This window comes from Telopea speciosissima, chromosome 10, assembly GCF_018873765.1.
Source record: "Telopea speciosissima isolate NSW1024214 ecotype Mountain lineage chromosome 10, Tspe_v1, whole genome shotgun sequence".
Classification (NCBI taxonomy): Eukaryota; Viridiplantae; Streptophyta; class Magnoliopsida; order Proteales; family Proteaceae; genus Telopea; species Telopea speciosissima.
Window position 1 is genome coordinate 32,717,422 of NC_057925.1, and position 25,916 is coordinate 32,743,337.

General features: G+C 40.9%; 1 protein-coding gene across 1 annotated transcript in view; it reads right to left on the reverse strand.

Annotated features, from left to right (window-relative positions):
- Positions 1 to 7,092: 7,092 nt before the first annotated feature.
- The window catches only part of LOC122641575 (L-aminoadipate-semialdehyde dehydrogenase-phosphopantetheinyl transferase-like), a 48,875-nt gene continuing 30,051 nt past the window's right edge, over positions 7,093 to 25,916 (reverse strand). The window contains exons 4-5 of the mRNA XM_043834852.1: positions 7,761 to 7,935; positions 7,093 to 7,402 (exon numbers count right to left, since the gene is read on the reverse strand). Coding sequence (XP_043690787.1) covers positions 7,187 to 7,402; positions 7,761 to 7,935 — 391 coding nt within the window. The 3' untranslated portion in view covers positions 7,093 to 7,186. The remainder of the gene's footprint in view (positions 7,403 to 7,760; positions 7,936 to 25,916) is intronic.

A 25,916-nucleotide genomic window follows, 5' to 3' on the forward strand; every position in this document is an offset into this window, starting at 1 on the left:
CAATATATGGACCGAATTTTGCTTGAAGGGAGGAGATTTATCTTGTCTAATTTATCTCCTACACACCTACTTGGATGGATCTTTATTCAAGGAGATTGTGTTTCCTCTTTTATCTCAATTCTTCCACATCTCATGGTCAAGAAATCGTGGAGCACAAGGGAAAGGAAGCAATCAAATCACCTCTCTCATCCAACGTGTTCTATCAAGGGGAGTCCCTAATTTTTCTCTCAAGATCTCACCATCTCACAACCCAAAACCGTGATGGAGAAAAATATTGGAATTGGATTGCATGGAGGAAAAGAAGGAAAGAAAATAGGTGGAAGGATTCTCTTTGCTCTTTACAACCCCACCTACCCAACATTTTTTTTTTTGGAAAGAGAGACCTTCTATCTTTTATTAGGTGTAATTTTGGGTATTAAAAAAAGAAGAAAAAAATAAAATAATATGGGAATCAAATAAGGGAAAGAAAATCGTGGAGGGGTGTGGTGTAAAATTTTTTTTTGTGTAAAAAATTGTATAAGAGGGAGAAAAATCGTGGGCCAAGGGGGGTGAGCTTGAGAGGTGTAGTTTTATATTTCTCCTTTGGGGAATTGTCTTCTTCATTGAGTTCTCAAGTTGTATTCTTCAATTAATGCAATTTCAATTCAGTTTTTTTTTTTTTCTGCAAGCCTTCTAGAGTAATTTTTATTTTCAAGCTTTCTAGCTCTAGGATTTCCAATTCTTGTGAGAGGGATTAAGGGTTCTAGAGAGAGAGAGTGGGCGTTCTTCCATTCAAACAACGCGAGCTTCATCAACAACACTTCAAGTTTCATTCAAGTTCAGTCAACACAATAATCATCAACATCAATTGCAAGTTTGGTAAAAGGAAGTAGTCGATCTTATTTTCATTTTTCTTTCCATTCTCATTCTCTTTATTTCAAGTTCTTATGTTGGGATTTTATTTTGGATTATTCTCATTCTCATGACTTACTATGTTCTTATGTTAGATTTTTATTTTGATTTTCAGGTTGGTAGATGTGGATGTGAATTCAAGTTCGGTAGAGAAAGCTTTGTCGAATTTGACTCAAGCAATTTCTGGTTTAGTAATTTCTTTACTCTTAGATCTAGGTTTTCATTTGTGTGGTTGTGATATTTCAATCCATCAATCAATCCCGTATTCCGTGTTAGATTTTGGTAGGTTAGGTGATGAATGGTTAGGCCATTAGAATCGATAGATGCATGTGTTAGGACCGTTAGTTTAGTCTAATTAATCACTGCAATTGGTTCACTCTCGCGTTACTTCAAGTAAATAAGATAGAGTGGCTTATCTCCCTGAGATCAACCCATTAGCTACATTGACCCGTACGCTTGCGGTTATTTTATTTCACGAACAACTATGAACATAACCAGCACATCCCCATGGTCGCATGTTCCCCAAAGTAGGTTTTATGCCTTTCCATAATTCATAGGGAGTGGACGGAACTGACTATGTATATCCGAGGCAGCGGTTAAAAGAGTGTCCCCTCAAAAAGATATTGGGAGGTTGGCCTGTGCCATCATCGACCTAATCATGTCTAGAAGTGTTCTATTCCTTCGCTCTGTGACACCATTTTGTTGCGGGGTGTGAGGAATAGTCAACTGTCTGGTAATTCCTTTTTCCTCACATTGTTCTTTAAACTGGTCAGAGAAGTATTCGCGTCCTCGGCCAATTCGCAAAGTTTTTAAGCTCGTGCCTTGTTGATTCTCAACCTCTGCTACAAAACGTTTAAAGTAATCTAATGTCTTGTAGCGGTGAGCGATCAGATAAACATAACTGTATCATGAATAATCGTCAATCAAGGTAAGGAAGTAAGAAGCACAATGGCATACCTTCACATTCATCGGTCCACAGATGTCTGAATGGACAAGCTCTAGGGTCTGGGTTACTCGAATTGCCTTTCCAAAAGGTTTCCGATGGGCCTTTCCGACCAAACAAGGTTCCAATGTCGGCAGGTTGACCTTAGCGAGTTGGCCAAGAAGGCCTTCTCTAGCTAGCCTTGTCATCCTATCATGACCTATGTACCCTAGTCTAACATGCCACATAACAAACTCTGAATTCTTATCAGTATCAATAATTAAAGATGAAGAATAAACAACAAGATTTACTAAATCTAATTTAATAAAATCGTTCTCAAACAAACATTGTCCAAATAAAACACCATTAAAGTGTAACTGCATCAAAGCACCATAAAAAAATAAATGAATATCGTAAAGGTAAAAGTGTTGTCACTAAAAGTAGATTATGCTGAACTTCCGGTGTATATAGCACATCATGAAGAAGTAAGGTGCGCCCAGTGCGGAAGGTGAGCTGATAGGTACCAACTCTTCGAACCGCTTCACGTATGCCATTTCCAATGTAGATATTTTGGGCACCATCCGAAACTTTCATATAATCTACAAATTCCCCTTGATCACGAGCTATATGTCTTGTTGCTCCTATATCCACAATCCAGTCAGATTGAGTGTGGGCAATCAAAACATGTGTACATACAAAAGTACAAGGAGAGTGAGGTAGAAATGGTACCTACTTTGTCTCAATGCAATCACGAGCAAAGTGCCCCATCTTCTGGCAGTTATAGCATTTGACCCTGGATAGGTCTCTTTTGCCACCACGCTTGCCTCATTTACGCTTGGTGGACTTGCCTCCACTTGGTACAACATTTTGAGTTTGTCCTTGATCCCTATTTTCCTTTGTCTCTTGTGCTTAGACCCAAAAGTCTTAAGCTGCCCCGCTTGGGCAACAAGGGCTTGTGTTTGGGTCGCCTCTAAGCGCTTCGCCTCTAGTTGCACATGAGCGGCAATGTCATTGAGCTTTGGCACTGTCGTTGTGTGTGAGAACTATTTTCATTTAGGCCCAGGAATCAGGTTACGTCCTAATAACGGCTTGAACTTGCTGCTCATCGGTAAGGTTTATCCCAACATCATCTAATTTTCTTACCATGTCCTTCACAACCCTAAGGTATTCAGTCATGGTGTGCTTAGGGTCCTTTTGGTACATCTCAAACTTCAAGATCATGACCCTCAACTTCTTAGTTCATGTACCCCCACAGTCTAACTTGACCTAGTCCCACATGGACTTGGCAGTCTCAGATTTCTCATATGTGCCTATGAGATCGTCGTGCATGCAGCTTAGTATAATAAAACACATACTACGATCCCTTTTAAACCAAGCATCATAGGCCTCTTTATCTTGACGGTGTCAGGAAGTAGTACCCTCATTGGGTTTTGCCATTTCAATATCCAGGTGTTCAAGGCATTCTTGTTCATTTAGCAAGAATTTAATCTTGCGATGCTGCATGTCATAGTTGGTGTCATCCAACTTATTGCCTTCGTTAAGGTCAGCAACAACGGACTTGATGGCCATTACTACATATCAAAATGCGCAAGGTGGACTTTTAGTACACATTTAAAAAAATTCGTTCAAGAAGCCCTAATTAAAATTAATGATTTCCTACTCCGCATGGTGAAACCAAAAATTTTGCTAGACTCATAATCAAATCTCACATGTGAGTGTGGATTTGGGGGGACGTATGAGTTTAATCGATTTCGAACAAATAAACAAGGAGGAATGGGCATCTCCAAACCACAAAAGATTGCGTCATACACCAAGTGTGCAAAGATCCCACTAAAGGAATCCAATTTGGTATTTGAAGTGATATGTCGAATCAATACAAGAAAGTGATACACAGTGTAGTAGCTTCTCTTTACATGGCTTCTCAAAAAATAAAATTTAAATTACAACCATCTCTTTACATTAAAAAATTCTACTATATCACTATTAGGGAGCACCGCACTTTGCATCACGTTTAAATACCAACTCTATCGCACATACACAAAATATATCCCTTACATAAGCACCAATAAATTTTCCATCCCATAGAATATATAATAAATAACATGGATTACATGGAATGAGGTTTGACATCGTTTTCCTAATGGTACGAGTCAAACAAAATCAATACCACCACGTGAGGGTAAAATTGCCAATTTAAATTTGCAAACACATTAAAGCAAAAATAAAAACTCAAGGGCAATTAAAACCAAATAATAATTGAGGCCCACAACCATACAATAATAACTCAATTTAGGGCAAAATAAGAATGTGGGAGAAGAGATTCTCTATTCACCCACCTTCTTGCAAAACCCTAATTTTTTTTTATTTTGTGGTTGTCTTTTGCCGCCACGCATGCAATCTAATGGCACACAACCACGATTTAACGCAATTAGAAAAAAGAAAAGGTTTGGGTCAAGGGATTCTCACTTCACTCATCTCCTTCCCAAAACCCCTAAAATCAAGGTTTTAAAAAAAAAAAAAAAACTTCATCCTACCTTTTGTTTTTTGGTATTGAAATAGTCCGACTGTAGGCATTGAGCTTGCTGCCAAGGTCTTACATTAGTCTTTAATGACCCACAGCCCCAAAAACCCATAATCGAATTTGCCTTCTTTTTAAAAAAAAAATTAATGCCATCAGTGCAACTTTTATCAAGCAATGCAATTATTACATCATACACAATGGGTTATTGTTAATATGAACAGAACCTTTATTTGCATTATGAGTAATAGGAAAAATAGAAGGCAATGCACAGATCAAAGAGATCGATTTAGGCCACAGCAAAACAAAAAAAAAATTGCTGAATCTAATGCATGCGCCACAAGCCAGTAGCAAGTCGTGAGTGCAGGCCATCACAAGTGCAGGGGATGCAAGCCACGAGGGCCGCATAGGTGCAGCAGGGTCTATTAGCACACGCAAGGGCCAGCAACAGCAGCAGCGACAGCGTGCACGCATGTAGGCCTCTGTGTTGCGATGACAGCCAACTGTGGTGCATGTGCACTGCTATAGCAATGTGCACCGCCGCTGGTTGCAAGTCTCAAGAAACCCCAACAAAAAACACAATTTCTCTTTTCAAATCGAAAGCGAACCAAACCCTATAGCTCTGATACCAATGTAAATAAATCATCACCCGTTAGGGTGTTACATGAACGGAGATGAGAATGCAACAGAAGAGGATCTCATACGAGTTCGGTTACTGGCTTCACGAACTCGAACGATCTCCTTCACGATCTTCAAATATCTTGAAAGATTTCTCCATGAAGAAAAACTCTACACCACAAATCCTCGGGAAGAGATGGAATCCCAAGAGCACACAATTACTTGGAGAGTAGGGAGAGAGACAAATCTTTGTTACTGATGTTATGGCCTTAGGGTTTAGAGGTCATCTATATATAACCAAATACCCTAAGGCCCCTTTGTAGATTCATAATAGGAATCAACAAAGAGAGGGAGAGAGAGAGTCAACCACTTAAGTGGCCGGCTCCCTCTCCCACATGCAGATTGGGTCCGGCCTGCCCCTTGTGGGCAGCTTGGATAGGGCCTTGGGCCCATGTCCATTCTATTTAGGCAACGGTAGCAATGAGGCGGCGGTGATGCACAGGGGGAAGAGACGTGCCCAGGGAGGAGAAGGGGCTGGTGGGCAATGACAGGGAGGTGGTGCTTAAGGGTATGGATGCGTTTTGGAGATGGGGAGGGAGGAGGCGATGCACGAGGGTGAGGTGTTGGGAGGTGGCAGCAACTGAATTGAGATGTAGAGCAGTGGGTGATTGGAATCGATGACGCCGATTGTAGTGGGTAATGACAATTGCAACAGTGGTTGTTATGGGGTAGAGGTGGAGAGGGCAACAATGTAGGGGCTGGTGGGAAGCGCAAGCGTGAGATGCGCAAGGCAATGGGCAAAGCAGCTTGTTTGACAAGGCAGCGGCGGGTATTGCTAGTAATGGGAAGCAGCTGGGAGATGCGTAGGGGCTGTGTAGCATTTGGGCGTTGCATGGCATAGGTGCAAGTGTACAACTGAGTGTGAACTCCGCACATGAGCATGGTGCTATGGGTGGGCGATGTGTATATGTGTATGCAATCGAGAAGATGATCGAAGAGTCGACAGTGATGGTAGAGGAAATTTTGGGGCAAAAATGTCCAAACAATAAGCAGATGTGGTGTTGTTCTCTGTTGTGAGTAGTTTTGTAATACCCATTTCAAATGTGAGTAATTTAGTTAAACCAACGATTCAGGTAGTTTTTTTTTCTATTTTACTAAAGGATCAGAAAGAATATATTAGAAAAATAAATAATAATTACAGAAATAACGGCTCAGCATACCCAAACAAATACAGAATACATATGCAATGAAAATCCCCACCTTCGACATTGCAATCAACAAGAAAACCAAACATCACAAGAAAGAATTTAACAAAATCTGAAACGAGGTCTGCACTCTACATCCCTCTATAATTGCTCCTTTAACCGAAAAGGAAACTGAAATGGATACACAGAAGATCGTCGCCAAAAAACTGCTATCAGATTAACCACTCTAAAATAATGGTTGATTTCCAAACAATAGATGCCAATGGCTCAACCAACCACCAATCCTGCATCAAGACCTAAAGAATAATACCAAATTGGAATGAAGCATCCACTGATGTTGAATCACATTCAATACGAAGTCTCTATGTACCCAAGTTCTTTGCTTTCTGCAACCCGAAAATGGGGGCAACAAACTCCACTTCAAAGTTTTATTTTTTTAACCCCCATAAAATCTTTAAAGGCAAACACCACCTTTCCAAAATGATCTCTGAAAATTCCTCCTGCACCAGCCCTACTTGGGTTCCCAAAGAGAGCACCCATCAGTATTCAATTTTAACCATCTAATCTCTGGTTTACACCAGAAAATTTCATCACTTTTTTGGGGAAGGTGATGCTGCACTTGAATACCCAATCTTCTAGAGCACATCAGATCCGAGACCGAAGTCACATGACCTTTCATTCTGGTACTCGCTTCAATTAGCCCTCGCAAAAGCAATTTGACGACTTTTTGTAAACTAAGACTTACTTTTGTGTAATCTTGTAATTTCCACTTTCTTGTATTTTTTGCCAAATCACTCTCATACAAGCATGGAACAAATTTCTGGGCAGCAGTGAAACACATCAAAAGCGACAATTTGCTTCATCTTTGCAAGTTTTGTGTAAAATCCAAATCACTCTATTTTGTGCTTCAGTCTGTCAACCTTCCCTAAAGATCTAAATTATTTTGCTGTATGTATCCAAAACTCAACAACCATGCAAAAAGTTAAAGAAGCACACTTCAATTACAGTTTTGCTCTCAAGTATGAACTGGTCTTAAGCTTCAGTTACATCATGTTCACTTCTACTGCGATGGATATTATAACTTACTGAGTGGGAGTCTGGAATTAATTGTTCTATTGTACGAGACACAAAACCTGTATTAGGAAGCTGAAGACCTAAATAATACTCATCATATTCAAACTCTGAACCCTTCAAAGTTTGCTTGTAACTCTTATTGGCCATTCTTGGGTGACCCTTTGCTACAGAAACCTATGATTCCATAATCCACATCAGAAACATTAGAAACAACGCAGATGATAATCAAAAGGGAGAGGGATGGGTATGCTAGCGGTATACCATAAGCTAGCATCCTATGTGTCTATCGCTCTCTTTCCCTCTTTGAAATGATTCCCTTACCCCTCAAAGGGAGGAATAGAGAGAGATAGACACATAGATAGGGTGCTAACTTATGGTATACCACTGACATACCCAGCCTTTTCCCTAATCAAAACAACCAAAATGATTTATGAGCTTTTTGGAAAGCCAATGGAAATGCAGATATTTTTGTAAAGGGACAAAACTAGGAAGGGGAAAAGTACTAAGAGAAAAAACTTCATATCAGACTTACATAATGCTGTTTGCCTCCTAACTCGAAAAGGAAAAATTTCCATTCTGTCGATTCCTCCCCATCAATATGGACTGATATGTCGCTCCAATCAGTGTGATGAAACTCCAGCCTGTCCAACCTAAAACCTACCCCAGCTCCTATGGCCTTGATAAATGCCTCTTTCAAACACCAATATCTACAAAAAATACATCTAGACTGTTCTATTAACTATGCTTAGGAGGAATTCAATAACTAAAATTTTCAACTTTGTCCAATTTTCACCTTTAGTTTTGTTTGCCAAAATAGAAATTTTGAATATTTCAGTAAATTTATTATTGGGTACTGATATTTCAGTCATTTTATTTGGACTTTTTGGAAAATATACATACACAAAAGAGTTCTCCCATGATGGGGTAAATATTTGCCAAGTGCCCAAACCTTGTGGACCTGTTGTCCCAATCACCGTCTATCCAACAATAAGTTTCATTCTAGATGCAATTTCCAACATGTAATATGAAAGTCATAAAATTGGTTAAAAAATGAACTTTAGAGACAAGCATGTCTATAGCTATACATGCAACTAAACTCAACTCAGCCTTATCCCAACTAAATGGGATCATCTACATGTCTATACCTATAGATACAGAGTGGAAAATGATTGAGGGAAATGTAAAGCAGACAAATTAGATGAGATATAAAAGGAAAGAAAACGTTTAAAATAAAAGTAGCATATCAATACACTAAAGAAGCCATGGACCCCTAAGGTTTTTGGAAAATCTTCAAGAGGTAGCATGCTATGAAAAAGAAACACAGAGTACAAATAATTCTATATGACCCCCAACAATCTTCACCAAAATATATTAGTATATGTTATACATAGGTGGCACCCTCTTGTCTCTTTTGTCATTCAGAACTGAGTAAGGTCAAATATTAACACAAAATGACCTTTTGCCTTATGGTTTGTTTCCCCCATTGGCCAGTGTAGCCATAAGTTACCTTTTGAAATTAGATTTAAGGAATATTTGGCTAAGCTTCTCGCACCCACCCTATGGTGATTAGATGTTTCCTGTTGCAATATGGAATTAAGGGTAATTCTGTCCTAGGTAATATTGTAATGTTGCCCTAAGGGCATTCTTGTCTTTTCTCCATTTTCAATTATTATAAATAAAGTGAGTTGTGTGTCATAATGACACAAGTCATTCCCCAATTCCCAAGATTGATTCCTTCATGGTATCAGAGGGAATGATGATCAACCTAGGGTTTCGTGTCCTTATGGATGCCTAAGAAGATCACCGGCGCCTCCTCCCCTCACGTCGCACCACCTCCACCAACACCGCTGCCACTGTAGCACCACTGCCACCACCTTGCGACCCAGCCACCCTTTCTGCCTCCGCCTCACCCTTCCGCCTAACCTCTCCCTCTCGCGACTCTCTCTCTCTCTCTCTCTCTCGCGAGACACACCGCCACAACCGCCTCTAACCACCTTCACCACCACCATCCTACTGCCTAACCTATCACCACCGTCAGCCGCCTTGCAACTCCTCTTTTCGCTTTCCCGGGGGTCGCCTCCTTGTTTTCCACTTCTTCTTTCCCTTGGTGGTGAGTTGATCCCACCAAGGGCTTTTTTTCTTCCACCATTATGATCTAAATCTTCTTTCCTTATATTTGGAGATTTTTATGTGGTGCTTCTATTTTTGGGGTTGAGAGATTTGGCTTCCGTAACTAGCAGACATGTCTGACGCTGACAACTCCACTATTTCCTTTGGACAGGGAGGATCCTTTGTGCATCATGAGAAGGATTTTCCAACATTCCAGACTAACTCTGTCACACTTAAAAGGAACAATTACCTCATGTGGTCAAGATTTGTTTCCCTTGTTGTGGGTTCCTGTTGTTTGATTGGCCATTTGACTGGCACTTATGTTCGTCCTACTACTATTGGCAAGGCTCAAGATAAATGGGACATTGATAAATGTTTAGTGATGTCCTTTCTTCTCAGTACTATTGATCCTTCCATCTCCCAAAGTTATCTCCTTTTGGAGAATGTTATTGTTGTGTGGAGTATTACCAAAGAAACCTACTCAAGGTTGGTAATGCAGCCCAGTGTTATGAACTCCGTCGGAAAATTCATACTTAGGAGCAGAAGGATCTTACTCTCAGACAGTACTACAATACCATGCGAGGTATTTGGCAGACCTTGGATTTTTATGGGAAATTTACCGCTACATGCCAGGATGACACCATGGCCTATCGCAAGAGGGAATATAGAGTATGACCAAAGTCGTTCCCATGTGCCTAATAGGGATCCATTCCCTTCTCTTGAACACGCTTATGCAATCGTGGCTTCCGAGGAGGGCAGGCGGGCAGCCATGGTTCATCCCCCACCTGCAGAGCGTGCTACTCTTTACACTACCCCTATCTCTGGGTCTACCAAGGGGATTTCAGCCCCTGCCTCTGGGTCTAGTGGAGCCCCTGTTCATGGTACTGCTCAACCTGGTAAACCTCCGGTAAAGTGTGATTACTATGGAAAGGAACGTCAAACCAAGGATCAGTTTTGGAAGTTACATGGTCGCCCACCAGAATTTCGTGGGCATAGTCAGCCACGGTCTGTAGGCAGTGCTGCCCATCAATCTGTCACTGAGGAGGATTCTTCTTATGCACCTCTCTCTACCGATGAGCTGAGCAACCTACATCGTTTGATGTCTAGGCTGGAAACTTGGACTTCAGCACCTTCGGCCCATGCCAGTGTAGCCTCTGCCACCACTGCACCTTCCCCTGATGGTTCTGCTCCTTCCACTTTAGGTATTTGGCTTTGTGGTCATAGCTCCTCTGTTAAGTTCCATGGATTATTGACTCTGGAGCTACAGATCACATGACCAGTTCCCCTTCATATTTTTCCCATTATTCTCCATTGGTTGGTAATAGTGAAGTCAGGGTGGCTAAAGGTTCTATTTCTCCAATTTCTGGGAAAGGTCTTATTAAATATTCACCTTCCCTTTCATTGTCTTCAGTTCTTCATGTTCCAAATTTTTCTACTAATCTGTTATCTATTAGTAGTATTACTCGTGAACTGAATTGCAAAGTCATTTTTTTCCCTTCTCATTATGTGTTCCAGGATCTGGAAACGGGCAGTACGATTGGCTCTGGTAGGATGGAAGGTGGCATGTACGTGTTGGAGAAGCCTTCCCTTACATTATCTACAGTGGCTTCTTCCCCTGAGACATCCACTAAATCTCTTCAAGATTTAGATACTTGGTATTGTAGGCTTGGACACCCCCCTTTGAGAATTATTTCTAGGTTATTTCCTGCTTTTACCAAGTTATGTAATTTGAATGATTTTCATTGTGATGCTTTCATTCTAGCAAAGCAAACTAGACATACTGATGCAGTACAATCTTAGACTGAGCCGATCCAACTGGTGTACTACATTGGACCGACCCAAACCCAATTGAACCGGATCCAGTTTGAGTGTTTGGATCTAATAGGATTTTAGGAAGTTTATTTTATTTGGGAAATTATTATGTAATCTTTTATTTTAAGGTAGTTATTAGACACAGGGAAATTTCCAATTTGAGTTTTATTGGGTTTCTATTTTAGTTAGCCTGGTTTTAGTAAGTAATTAGGAGTCTTTATTTTTTTGGGGTTTTATAAATAGATGTGTAACCAACGTATTATGATTATGCAAAAATGAATTAAAAGAAAATTGAGTTTGTGCGTGTGCACACCCCCCCCCCTTCTTCTCATGGCTTCTTCTCCCCCCCCCCCCCCCCCTCTGATTTCTTCTCAGATTTCCCCTCTCCTATTTTGTCCCCCATTATCTGGTATCAGAGCCAAAGGATCCCATCATCTTCCCTTCGCTTGTGATCTCTTTTCCCTATTCTATTCTTCTTCTTCTTCTTCGTTTCTGGTTCTACTCTGTTCTATCTCTCTATCTTCTTCATCTCCCTCCACTTGATCTCTGCTGCTGCTGCTGTGAGACTGTAACAATCCTCTGCAATAGTACCTTTTGAATACCTGATTCAGCTCCTAATCCTCACATAGACTGATAGGCCTGCTACTGTTCACACTACCAATTGGAGAGCTGCTGCACACCTGCAGCTCAGTTTCTCTGCCCAGATTCTGCTGCAACTTCAAGGCTCCAGAACTCTCTCTTTCTCATCTTCCGCAACAACCCACAGCCCACTAAAACCCAGTCCCAACCCTTGTTCACAGAACCACCCTTACCAACTTCCCTTTCCCATGCGAGGATTCAATCACAATGACCCAAAAAAAAAGAAAAAAACCCTTAAGACTCCAGCGACCACGCCTTCCCCTCGTTCCATCCTCTTAGCAGAACCCAACCCACCTTCCCCTCGTTCCATCCTCTTAGCAGAACCCAACCCACCTTCCCATTCCTTTCTTCCTCGTTGTAACAGCGAACCAAAAAAAAAACACAGAAAACCCCATCCATTCATCCTTCTCCCACAGAAATCCACCTCCCCAACTCCATCATTTCGATTCCACCCCATAGGATTCCTCCATAAACCAGAAACAGAAAAAAAAAAAAAAAAAAAAAATTCGAGAAGAAGAGGAACGGAGACTCGAAGCAGAAAAAGAAAGAAATTTACATACCTAGTTGAAACTCCCAGCCACGAGTTGTCCCATCCCTGCTCGGCTCCCTCGCATCGCAGCACTTCTCCCGCCGTCTCCTCTCTGGTTCGGTAGACTCCCACTCCTAATCAAAGTAGAAGTCTCCGTTGGCCCTCTGTTTCGACTGCAAAGTCGACTTCCAGCCATCGTCTAAATCTTCTTCCGCCATTTTTTTTTTTACGCTTCTCAGTTCCAGAAATGGTAACAACCCACTTCCTCTATTTTTGTTCGTTTGATTCCCTTTCTCCTCTCTTTTATTCCAATTCTATCCCCACATCCTGACTTTTTCTTTTCTTATTTTCTATTCCTACACTGCCCCTCAGTCTTTTATTAATTCTGTTTTCTCTTTTTATTCACCCACTTCCCAGTTTGCCCTTCACCTTATACGTGAGATTCCATTCCCTTTTGTGTTAGTTGTTGCAGTTGCCATAATTAAAATTCTGCTGCCGTCCTTATAAATTTCATTGTATTTACAATTGTGCCATCAATGTTCTACACTTCATCATATTTACCAGAATTGACCAATAGTAGGACTCAGCTACAATGCAACCGAATTCTCTTGGTTACAATCCATCACCTATTATATCCTGTAATGGTGGAAGCACTGCCTCAGGTATTTTCTCCTTGTGGATTTGTGGAAAAGATCATGACAACTTCATAAGTCTGCTAGTTCTCAAGCCCTTATCCAGTATCAGTCACTCCTGAGTGCCGTTTCAGCAAGAAATGCTCTTCAAGGGCGTAATATTTATGATGGTTGTACACTGGACATTCAATTTTCATGCCTAAGCAAGGTACAATTGAACTACAAACGGTCAAAGGGTTCCACGAACACATCCGTGCCTTCAGAATAAAAAGACAGGACAACTATGATTGAGTCATCATCGACTGAATCACTTCCAAGAGATTCTATTGCACTGACGGAAAACTCTACTGAAGATGTCTCTGTTAAAGAGATTCAAGTCGACAAAGTTGAAGCAGCAAAAGACGAGCCGAATGGATTAACACAAGTGGGAGAACAAATTGAAATTAGACGTGATGATTGGGATGAACTAAACGGTCCGATCAAGGTTGCAACCGAAGAGCCGATCAATGGTCCAATTGTAGTGGTAAAACCCCGCAATCGGATTCCAATCAAAATCATATCGTTTGTTGACAACCATCAAGAGATCGCAATGGCTGATCGGGAGATGTGTGGGATCACCGTCCCAACTAAGCTTTTGATCGTGGATGTTGATCGAGTGGTGCTGATCCTTTCCTTCTTTAAAACTCGTGGACGAGTTTTTCTCAACATCGGGCGAGTTAATGCAGGACAATCTTGAACCGGGCCGACCCAACTGGTATACTACATTAGACCGACCCAAACCCAGTTGAACCAGGTCCAGTTTGAGTGTTTGGATCTAGTAGGATTTTAGAAAGTTTATTTTATTTGGGAAATTATTATGTAATCTTTTATTTTAAGGTAGTTATTAGACAACGAAATTTCCAATTTGAGTTTTATTGGGTTTCTATTTTAGTTAGCCTGGCTTTAGTAAGTAATTAAGAGTCTTTCTTTTTTTGGGGTTTTATAAATAGATGTGTAACCAACGTATTATGATTATGCAAGAATGAATTAAGAGAAAAGTGAGTTTGTACGTGTGCACAACCCCCCTTCTTCTTCTTCTCACGGCTTTTCTCCCCCCCCCCCCTTGTGATTTCTTCTCAAATTTCCCCTCTCCTATTTTGTTCCCCATTACATACTTATCCTGTTTCTGATAAACGTAGCTTGGTTCCTTTTAGTTTGATTCATTCGGATGTGTGGAGTCCTCCCCGTGTTGTTTCTTCTTATGGTTTTCGTTGGTTTGTGACATTTATTGACTGTTACAGTAGAACTACTTGGGTCTATTTAATGCAACAAGAAAGTGCTGTGTCCTTGATCTTCCAAAATTTTCATAAGATGGTTGCTACCCAGTTTGATGCCAAAATCAGAATTCTTCGGTCAGATAATGGCACTGAGTACACTGTTAGTATGTTTCAGTCTTATTCATCAGACCTCCTATGTAGATACTCCTCCTCAGAATGGGGTGGCAGGAAGAAAAAAATGTCATCTTCTTGAGGTTGCTCAGTCCCCATTGTTTTCCATGAATGTCCCTGTTCGTTTTTGGAGGGATGCTGTATTGACTGCAGCCTTTCTTATTAACAGGATGCCTTCCCGTGTCTTGGGTAATAAGAGTCCTCTGGAATATTTGTTTGGATCTGTTACTTTTTCTGTTCCACCCAAGGTTTTTGGCTGTGTTACTTTTGTTCGTAATAACCATTTTCATGGGAAATTGGATCCTAGGGGGCTAAGGTGTATTTTTTTGGCGCTATTCTACTTCCCAAAAAGGGTATAAATGTTATCATCCTTCCACTAGAAAAATTTTGTGTCTATGGATGTGGTATTTCAAGAGTCCATTCCTTTCTACCCTATCCCTCTTCAGGGGGAGTCTGCTCAAAGTGAAGAGGTCCTTAAACTTATTCCACCTATAGGTTTGCCATGGGAGGAAGATGTTGAAGGGGTAACTAGTCAAGAACAAGAAGTAGAAGCTCCCATTCAGGGGGAGAAACTTGGAGAAGTTCCCATTCAGGGAGAGCAGCTTAAGGAAGGGGAAAAGTCTGTTCGGCCACTTCAAGGGGAAAAGCCACTTATAGTGTTTACCAAGAATAAGAAACAAAGACTAGATGACAGGCCTACTACCATCCCTCCTAACCAATCTACATGTACCATTCCAGGCTCCACTGACTCTTTACCTCCTCCTAGTAAGCAATCCTCATCTTCTTCCAGTGATCCTTCTTTAGATTTACCTATTGCTACTAGAAAAGGTAAACGCAGTTGCACTCATCATCCCATCTCTAATGTGGTATCATATGAATCTCTGTCTTTTCGTCAACCACAATTTCAATTTTGTCCTCAACGAGTTTAGCAAACTGGGGCATCTTGAAAGCATGCTCAGTATGCCCTTGTCTGAATGGTGACCTAGATAAAGAGTAAGGTCGGCCATGTTGAAGATGTTGCTTATGGCCATCTCAGGAGGCAGCTCAAGCACATAAGAATTAGGTCCAGCTCTGTTCAGAATCTTATATGTCCCATTTTATGGTGGTGCAGCTTCAAATTGGTGCTAGGAGAAACCATTCTGGAGAGATCTGAACCATCACCATGTCTCCAGGCTGAAACTCGACAAAGCAACGATGTCGATCAGCTGAAGCTTTGTAGGACTCATTGCTAAGGGCAATACATCCTCGTACATCAGTGTGCACCTCAGTGATATGGTATATAAACTCATCCACCTTAGTGCTAACATGCACGTGAGTAAGGAGAACAAGGTCAATAGATCGTTTATGCTGAACTTTACTATCTCGAACAGAGTATGACCCGTTGTCCCGTTCGACAAGCAATTATTTGCAAACTCCAGCTATATCAAAGATAGATGGCCAGGTCTCTCGTAGTCACGAACAAGGCAATACAAGATATTGCCCAAACTCCGATTCACAACGTCCATCTGTGGGTAAAAAGTTGTACACTACATCTTCCAAAAATAGCTCATGAACTACACTACATCTCTATCGAATATGATCAACTCAATCAACCCAGATAAACGCACAACCTCCTTAAAGAATATCGCTGCTACATGAGTGGCATCATATGTCCGATAAAGTAAACCATCTTTGAGAATCTATCGACTACCACGAGCACGGAATCATGCTTTACCAGTGTCGCGGGCAGGCCAAGCACAAAATCCATGCTAATATGAACCTATGGTGCATGAGGAATGGGCAGCGAGGAGTACAACCTGTGTTCCTCCCTTCTTGTGACGGACTGCTTGGAGTACAACTCATCAAAAAAAAAAAATCAGTTCTCCTCGGCTTGAAACATTCGACTCCAACGAATGTAGGAAGGACATTTAATGCTCATAAAAGTTTGGGTTGCATGGATCGCAATCATGTCGAGGAGGACCCTTCCACTTACAAGGAAAGAGTGGTAACTGCCTCCTTGCCGTGTCATAGAAAACTTCTTGTTGTCAACATCTTCAACCCCATCCTTGTCCGGTGAAGCAAACTGTGGCATCAATAGAGTATGCTCGGTATCACCCTCATCGGAACGGTCACCCACATATATAGTAAGATCAGCAACTTTAAAACCATTGCTAATGGACATGTTAGGTGGCAACTCAAGCATGTAGGCATTGGGTCCAATCCTCTTCAGCACCTTAAATGGACCCATCTACTGAAGGTGCAACTTTGTCTTGGTACCAGGTGTAAACCTCTCCAGAGCAACTTGAACTATCACCATGTCGCCGGCTGTAACTCAATGAATCAGCACTAACAATCTGCTGCAGCTTTGTATGTATCATTGTTGATACAAATGCGTCGGTGTATGTCGGTGTATTTCAGTGATGTGAGAAGAGAAACCAAATCCATTGGCCTCTTGGGCTGGATACCAAGCACTATTTTGAAAGGTGTTTGACCCATGGTGTAGTTGATGGAACAGTTAGGCGAATTCAGCAATGTCGAGTATTGAAGACCAAGTCTTCTCATAGGCTCGTACAAGACACCACACAAGTTGCCTAAGTTTCAGTTTACAACTTCAGTTTGTCCATCCATCTATGGGTAAAAGGCAATAGAAAACTGTAGCTTTGTGTTCAACCTCATCCACAGAGTCTTCCAAAATTAACCCATGAACTTAACATCATGACTAGAAGCAATCGATTTTGGTAGTCTATGTAGTCGCACTACTTCTTTCAAAAATATAGCTAGTATCATAGGCCTTTCGACAAGGTATGAAGTGAGCCACTTTTAGCAATCTGTCCACCATCACAAATATGGAATTGTGCTTCTCCTGAGTAGTGGGTAGGCCAAGTACAAAGTCCATACTGATGTGAAGCCAAGGTCCATAAGGAACGAGCAGTGGGAAGTATAGTCCTTCGTTTGCTTCACTCCCTTGTCAAGCTGGCACAGATGACACCTTTTTATCAAGTGTTGAATATCCCTCTGAAGATTCGGACAGTAGTAGAGATCAGCCACCCGAGAAAGGGTTTATCTTTGCCAAATTGTCCTCGAAGTTGTAGGCACCCCATTTTGTCACCCTGGGGGATGTAAGGAACGATGATAATACTTTTCATGGAATAGTGTGTGTGGCCTAATTTTAAATAAAAAGTCCCCCCAGATCTTGAACCAAACAAACAGGAACCCCTTCCCCAAACCATAACTTAACCCTTTTCCGATCTCATGGTCGGATGGGTTCAACTTGGAGTCAACCAGAACAAAGACATTTAAAGACAATCAATGAACATATCTTGTGCGGCCCTAGATCCATAAAATCTAGGCGGCGACTCTTGACTCACAAATGCAAGGGACCCGTCCCTCTCCACAAATGCGTGTCCATAATTGTAAACACCCATTTTGTCACCTTGGGGGATGCGCAGAACAATGATGATATTCTGCTTTTGAATGGTGGGGCCTAACTTTAAGTGAAAAGTCCCCCTGATCTTGAACCTAACAAACAGAAACTCCTTCCCCAGACCATAACCTGACCTTTACCGATCTCATAGTCGGACCGGTTCAACTTGGAGTCAACCAGAACAACGATCATTAAAGAGAATCAATGAGCATATCATGTGGGCCCCTGATCCCTAAAATCTAGGTGGCGACTCCGACTCACAAGTGCGTGGGACTCGTCCCTCTCTTCGGATGTGTATCCACAGTTTGGCAGCTCCACTGGGGTAATGTCAAACTTCTTTTGACACCGCATTCTAGTAGATAATAAATTATTCCTAATTTTTTGTTGTTGTACCATATGTAATGACTTGTGTACTAACCATCATTATGTCATCACAAGCACACACATTCACATCATTAGCATTGTCCCACCTAACACTCATGGCGTAGCTAAGAGACCGCCACGAAACCACACCCCTTAGCCTTGTAGCTTTGGATATATTAAATGGAAGCACTAGTGTACTCGTTTGGGTGCTTCCATGCTAGAAATAGAACCTCATGACCTAAGCCTACCACATGCATCATATAAGGACTAAGAACCCGAACGCCCTAGGTACACCACAACTGACATAAGGATGTTTGATAATGTGCAAAGGTGGTTTTGACCCAATTTTGTCGTACCATATATGATCGTCCATGTCTCCTAGACCTCCCTTGTTAACATGGACTCCCATATGTGTGCATGTTTGGAAACCGCATCGAAAGGAAAGAATGTTATCTGCCACAAGTCCGATTCGGCCCAATTGTCAAAGTTGAGGAAAAAGAACTCACACTTGGGGAGTATTGTCCTCCACACCATTGGAACCGGTTCAAGCAGCATGGTTCTCAACACTCAAACCAAGGATGGTTCTATACCCTGGCCCAAACAGTAAGCTTGAACCAGGTCAGACTATATGGCTCTTAATATTCCCTCCACATTCGAACCAGCACAAAGGTCCAGATATCCTCAATGGTGCCAAACTATCCTGGTTCAAGGTGACATGGATCCTGATATCTGAACCCGCGTAGCACCAGTTCAAAACCATCCCACATGGGCTAACCATTGTTTGCCTATTTTTGCTTTTTACTATTGTTTAGTTGTGCAAGACGTTTCTCGCTGTGGCTAAACCGAACACAAGGGTTGTGGACTGTGGTCCAAGTAAGATGCCTGGTTTAGGAGTACACCATCCACCCTGAGTTGGGCCCCAATATTTGTCTGCCTTGTTAAATATCAAAATCTAGAATGGGCCCCAACCCAGGTCTAGTGATTTATCTCTTCCGGCCCATTTCAGCCCGATCACTTTCTGAGCTTGAATCAAGGTTTGAGTTCAAAATGGCATCATTCTTGTCCTAGGAAAACCTATCCATTCACCATTTGAATCTTCACCATTTCTAGCCCCATTTCCATTCTATGTTAGCCAAATTTAATTCTAGCGTAACCCAAGCATTCTTTCTTCTCCCAAAGGGTGTATCAAGAACGACCAAGTTCAAGCCTAGCCCTACTCAACCACGAATAACAGCATTGATGAATTGTGTCGAGGTCCAAAAACTAAAGATACTGGTGGCCTACCTTGTTTGGAGCTGATCTGCCCATAACAAGCAACTTGGGGCAGGGGAACAAGTGGGTCAAGATCAAAACTTCAAAAACCCGCTTAACCCTCGTACACCACATGGTACAGTGGACCGATCCAACCAAACAACCCTCATCCAGATATGCAGAAATCCAAATCTCAAGGGAAAAGTTGCATAAGTTAGAGTACACACGAGAGGATGATGAAAGAGAAGACCCTATGACCAATGAAGAAGTTACGGAAATGCAATCTCATAAAAACTCCACATTACAAGTTGGTCAGTTTAATGAAGATCTAAGGGCCACCCACATACTGGCAACAAATGGATGAAGGTATATAAACAAGGCAATTCTAGTTCACCCATGACTTCTAGTGACAAGGAAAAGCCTTGTGAAGGGAGGAAATTCAATGACTTAGGAATACCACTTAACGTTGCTCTTACAGAATTACAAGCACAAGGTTTGATTTCCCAAGTTAGTCAGTGTCCGACTAATCCCACTTCCAAAATGGTATAAGTCGGACCAATTTTGTGCAAATCATATGCAATATGGGCACGCAACGCAAAATTGCCTGAATTTAAAGCACGATATCCTAGACCTTATTGATCAGAAGTAGATTAGGATTGGACAAAAATAAGGTGGGCATACCTATAACTTGAATTCTCAACCCCAGAAGATCAATGACCTTAGGGTACCACATAGCATCATTCTCAAAGAACTAAGCGAAGGATTGCTCTCCCAAATCAGTCCATGCAAAATCTCAGATCAACCCCAGGGTAGTATAGGACTATAGGTCCAATCAGTATTGTGAGGACCACACCCAACATGGGCATGAGACAGATGACTGTTTGACCCTAAGGCATGATATCCAAGACCTTATTGACCAAGGAAAGATTAGGATCGAGCTACAATCTGATCACAAGTAGAAAGGGGACAGAGTAAGGGTCCACAAAGAGAATGGAAGGCAAGAGTTAATTTTGAAGAGAATTTTTTGAAAAGATCTTTTTTTCCCCAGTTGCATGTAGAAGATTTCATTTTAGATCAATAAAGACCCCTTTTCCCCTGTGTCCCTCATCCTTCTTCGTTTTCTCAATTTGTGCTAAATAATTTACATAAATAACCTGTGTCGAAGTCTCGATGATGAAAAAATATTGAGCTTTCCACAAATTTGATCCCCTTCCAAAGAGAGCAGAGCCTAGGAGAAGATCACATGTCATTAAGCCCACAAAGGGAGGCAATCTTTGGCCGCTTGTTTATACCAAAAATTAAAGTCACAAATCAATAAATTCCACTAGCCACCCTTTGAGCCTTTGCCTATCCATTGTGAAATTCTAGCCAATTCTAGCCTACCCATAGCCCACCATCATGAAACCTTATTTTCCGTGCCCTATTGTTTCCCAAGGTTTAGTTGAAAGATATTTTAAACCCAATACCATGAAGAAGAGAAAAAAGAAAGGTAAAAAATTAAAAAGAGGGAAGTAAAAAATATCAAAGAAAAATGAAGGGGGGCAGAAAAAGAAAGTTCAATCGTGAAGTAGAAGAAAGAGGGATTGGGAAATAAGGAAAAAAGAAAAATTGCAGAAGAGACTAGAGAAATAATAGGGGAAAAAAGTCATAACAATTTATTATCTTCCAACTAAAAACCCAAGGGCACATTTTGATCCCTTGTCTCCTTTAAAACCCTATCCTAAGCCCCATTACAAACCCAATAAAGACCTCCTAGGTTATACGATCATGAGATTTCAAACTAAGGTTTCAAGCTCACCCGGCAATGATGGAACTTTGTTATCAAGACGCCCCTAGGTATTCTCTACATACCCACCTGTCGGTTTCAGGTACAGGTACCCTTTTTGTTGAAGGTTGTACTTTAACATTAAGACATCAATCTTGAACTACGTCTAGCCTGATCTGTTTTCGAGGGTATATAAGCAACTTGGTTTCAAGTTTGGTCTATCCACTTGTTCATACATCCATTGGTTTAAAATCCATCCATTAATCCATCCATCTACCATCATTTTTCTCCGAAAGCATCTCTTTAGTCATCTCTCTATCGTATTTGGCAAACGGCCCATCAGTAATACCAATCTTACTCTGAGCAAAAGAATGCAAGTGGGGCAAGATTTGGACAAGAAAAACCAAGATAGATCCCTTGCCAATGGGAAGTCACTTATCTTGATAAGAAAGAATGTAGATTCATTGCCAATGAGGCAAGTTAAGAGGTTTTTAGGCTGCAAGGGGCACAATCATACCAAAACTATGAGTCCCAGTATCATGTATGTGGGTCGCCCATCAATCAAACATACCACAACCTTCATAAAATATGGGGGCAATCCAGTAAATAAGAATCTTACAAAGGAAAGAAGAGAAAAAATTGGAAAAAAAGTGTAGCTCAGTCGGAGGCGAAGACAATCAAGCCGGTTTGTTCAAAGTTTACCCTTGAAGAGAAGGAAGAGTGAATCTTTCACTCACCCACCCATGCCCATTCAGCCCATAACAACCATCCACATCCTAAGTCCATAACTCCCAGACCTACCCAAAAGATCCAATGCCCATCACCAAAAATCACAGGAGCAGGAGACTCTTCTCTCGGTGATCCTAAACTGAAATGATATCAAACTAATATCATCCTGAGCCCTGTTCAAGAGTCAACACATGTCAATCCCTTCAACGATATTGTACCCTAGTTTGACTATTTAAAGTTTACATTTGTAAGATCAAACAAACATCCTAGGGGAAAAAAAAAAGGAAAAAGGAAAGGTAGAAAAGGGAAATTGCCTCCAAAAGGAGTCTTCTTATAGGAGATTCCGAAAAACACACCAAAAAAAATAAAAGAGAACAAAGATTTTGGATGCATCATTAGTAATACTACTGTTAATGGCATGAAGCGAAGAGTGTCATTATTTTTCCAAATGGATGACTTAATAGGCACGACCAGTAGTGTCCCTAAGGTACATGACAAGTAGTCTCCCAAAACCACGAATGACCAGTAGTGTCACTAGGGTACACGACCAGTAGTGTCCCCATGGTACAGAATTTCGCGATATATCGGCGATATATCGTGAAATTTCGGTAATTTCGCTTGGGCTGAGACGAGATGTGAAGGCAAAACCAAAAAGGACAAAATTTCAACAATTTTTCGTAACATTTCGGCACATTTCGGCGATATACCGAAATATCACCGAAATGTTACAGAACACCTCACGTGACTCATTAAAGAGGCCTTATAAATACCATATTTCGCCAGCTAACGGTCGAAATATCGACCGAGAGCTAGGCAGAGGCTGTTTTTGAGGTTTTTTCTTTGTTTTCTACTCTTCCAACTTGTTCTTCATCTTCTTCGACGGATCATCGCCCAAAATACGTCAGAAACACCTCCTAGCAAGATTGTGAAGGATTTTTTACTATTTAAGGTAATTCTTTTTTCTCTAAAACTGATTTTTTTTAAACTAGTATGTTCAATACATGTTGGATGGTGATGATATTAATATATGTTAGACACCGGAGGCCGATCTACAACCTCGCGGTGTCGAAATTTTTTTTCCATATGTTTTTTTTTTTTTTTTTTTTTTTTTTCTGGTTTTAAAAATTGATTTTCCTACAACTAAAATAGGAAACAATTAGGGGTAATATAACTTAGATGAGGATCAATTAAATATATGTTAGGCACCAACTAATATTAGCACTTGTGAGTCTTGTGAGTCTTGCACTCTTGTAAGTTGTAAGTTGTGATTTGTGAACTTGTGAGTTGTGACTTTGTGTATTGCCTATTAAAGTATTGAGCTATTGAGTATTGAGTCATTGCCTATTATGGAGTTTATGAGAATATGATTTATGAATTTTGTCTTATGAATTTTAATTATTTTGTTTAAATTTCTTTTATGCCTTTGACTACCTAATCAATGTGTATTTAACTATTTATACATTAAGGTCGGCGACCGTATACTATCAATCAAGGGTGCAAGCCCAAAACACCACTTTGAGTTCATTTTTTTGCAATATGAAGGTTTAAATGTGTTTATTTAGCTTAAATAAGGGCGTCCATGAAGTATCAGGCCTAGATATGGCCAAAAGCCCACCGAGATAGACTCCCAAAATATTGCAGAAAAAATGCAATATTTCGGCAAAATTTCGACATATTTCGGATATCTCGGTAGGCCCGAGATACCGATATATCGCGAAATTTTATACCTTGCTCAAAACTAGACACGAACAGTGGTGTCACTAGAGGACATGACTAGTAGTGTCCCCAACCATCTAATCCAGAAATTTTGCTCCAAAATTCCCCTCATTGAGATTTGTTCATCTCATCCGGTCCCAGAAAATTTGCTCATAAACTCCCTGGGAAAGATTCATTTATCTCATCCAATTGATTGCTCAGTAAATTCCCCAGGTGAGATTTGTCCATTTCATCCGGCCCCATGAAAATGTGATTAGAAATTCACCCGGTGAGATTTGTCCATCTCATCTAGTCCTAGGAAATTTGCTCAGAAATTCCCCTGGTGAGATTTGTCCATCTCATCCGGTCCCCAAACAATTTGCTCAGAAACCCCTCAACTAGATGAGTTCATCTTGTGCCATCCAGTTCACTTCCCCCTGGTAGGTTTGTACTCCAATCAAGAACCCTGCATTTATAACATCCTTGTCCATACAGAGCACTTTCAGCTTTTACTGCTTGCATGTTTATATCAATACGGTTCGCATCACAACCTGAGGTGATCAGAATTATCACCTTGGTCTACACTTTTTCCCTAAGGCTATCAGAGATATCGCCCCAGTTTTTGCATTTGCCCGGGAAGATCAAAAAAATCAGTCTGGTTTTCTCCCGCACCCTAGAGCAAGGTGCGGGAAGTGCCTAGCTTGCCTTGACAAATGTGGGGTCACTTCTTCGACTATCACTACCAAGTAACCTTAGTCAAAGAGGGGCATTTTGTAGACAACTAGACACCCTGGGGACAAATAGAACAATGATGATATTTTGTTTTGGAATGGTATGTAGGGCGTAATTTAGGTGAAAAGTCCCCTTGATTTTGAACCTAACAAACAAGAACCCCTTTCTCGGACAGTAATCTGACCCTTTCTCGATCTCATGGTCGAACCGGTTCAACTTGGAGTCAACTAGAACAAAGACAATTAAAGACAATCAATGAACATATCATGTGGGGCCCTAGACCCCAAAATCTAGGTAGCGACTCCGATTCACAAGGCATGGGGCTCATCCCTCTCTCCGGACGCGTATCCACCTCCATGTAGCTCCCGAATAAGGTATTGCTATAACGATGTATTGGGAATGCATAAGTGTGCCATGAAGAGAAATTATTCATGTGTTGAATATTTTACGTCTGTACCCCCTTGCTTTAAGGTCTGGTAAACAGTAGCAAAATCTGAATCTGAAAGGTACTCCTCTTGAACATGATCTATACCCATGCCTTGGGCTGAAAATGTGTTTAAAGTTTACTTTTCTGCTCAACGCATCAGCCATTGTGTTCTCATTCCTAGCTTTATACTTTAAAGCAAATATAAACTCTTGGAGATAAGCTACCCACTTGGCATGTCGATTACTCACTATGCATTGAGAGTGCAAGTGCTCGAGTGCCTCATGATTGGAGTAAGGGTGTTAATCGGTACGGTATCGGGAATTCGGTACAGTTTCAATTTGGTAGAGAAGACAAAAAGTAAATACCAAAACCGTAACAAATACAAATTTCATTTTCAATACCGATACCATACCGACTCGGTACAGTTTCAGTATGGTTTTTATTCGGTATACAAAATGGTTTCTTATTCGGTGTGAAATACGATTTCTTATTCAAACTATCATCAGTTGTGTATAGTCTTGACAATCTTGTGCGAAATACAGTTTCAACACATATCATCAGTTTCTTATTCGGTATGAAATAGGTAAACTTCTCTTTGTCTTACACTTTTTTTGGGAAGTTGCCTTTACTCTTTGCAACTTAGCATTATATTATTATATAGGTATAATATATATAAACACAATAAGTCAATAACACATTTAGCCTCAGTTCGGTACAAAAAAAGTAGATAACTCGGTACGGTTTGGTACATACCGAACAGTTTTGGCATAGAAACCGATACCATACCGAACCGAGAAAGATTCCCTTTTCCCATACCGAAACCATACTGAATCTTCTTCAGTACAGTTTTATACGGTCGGTTTTTGGTATTCAGTTCCAAATAGACATCCTTAGATTGGAGAAGAGTATGAACTTCTTACAGATTAAATAATATCTCCAATGTTTTAGCACATGTACTACAGCATCTAGCTAAAGGTCATAGGTAAAATACCGCTTCGCATCTGTTGAGTTTTGTAACCCGATAAGGGTACTTTGGGTAATTTCTCTGTTTTATTTTCTCTGTTTTCCCCATAGCCAGCATAGTTGGCTATGCAGGGACATATTTGTAATTCTGCCCTCTTATTGAAAGCTATTAGTAAAGGGACTGAGTGACCACATTACTCACTCAAGCCATT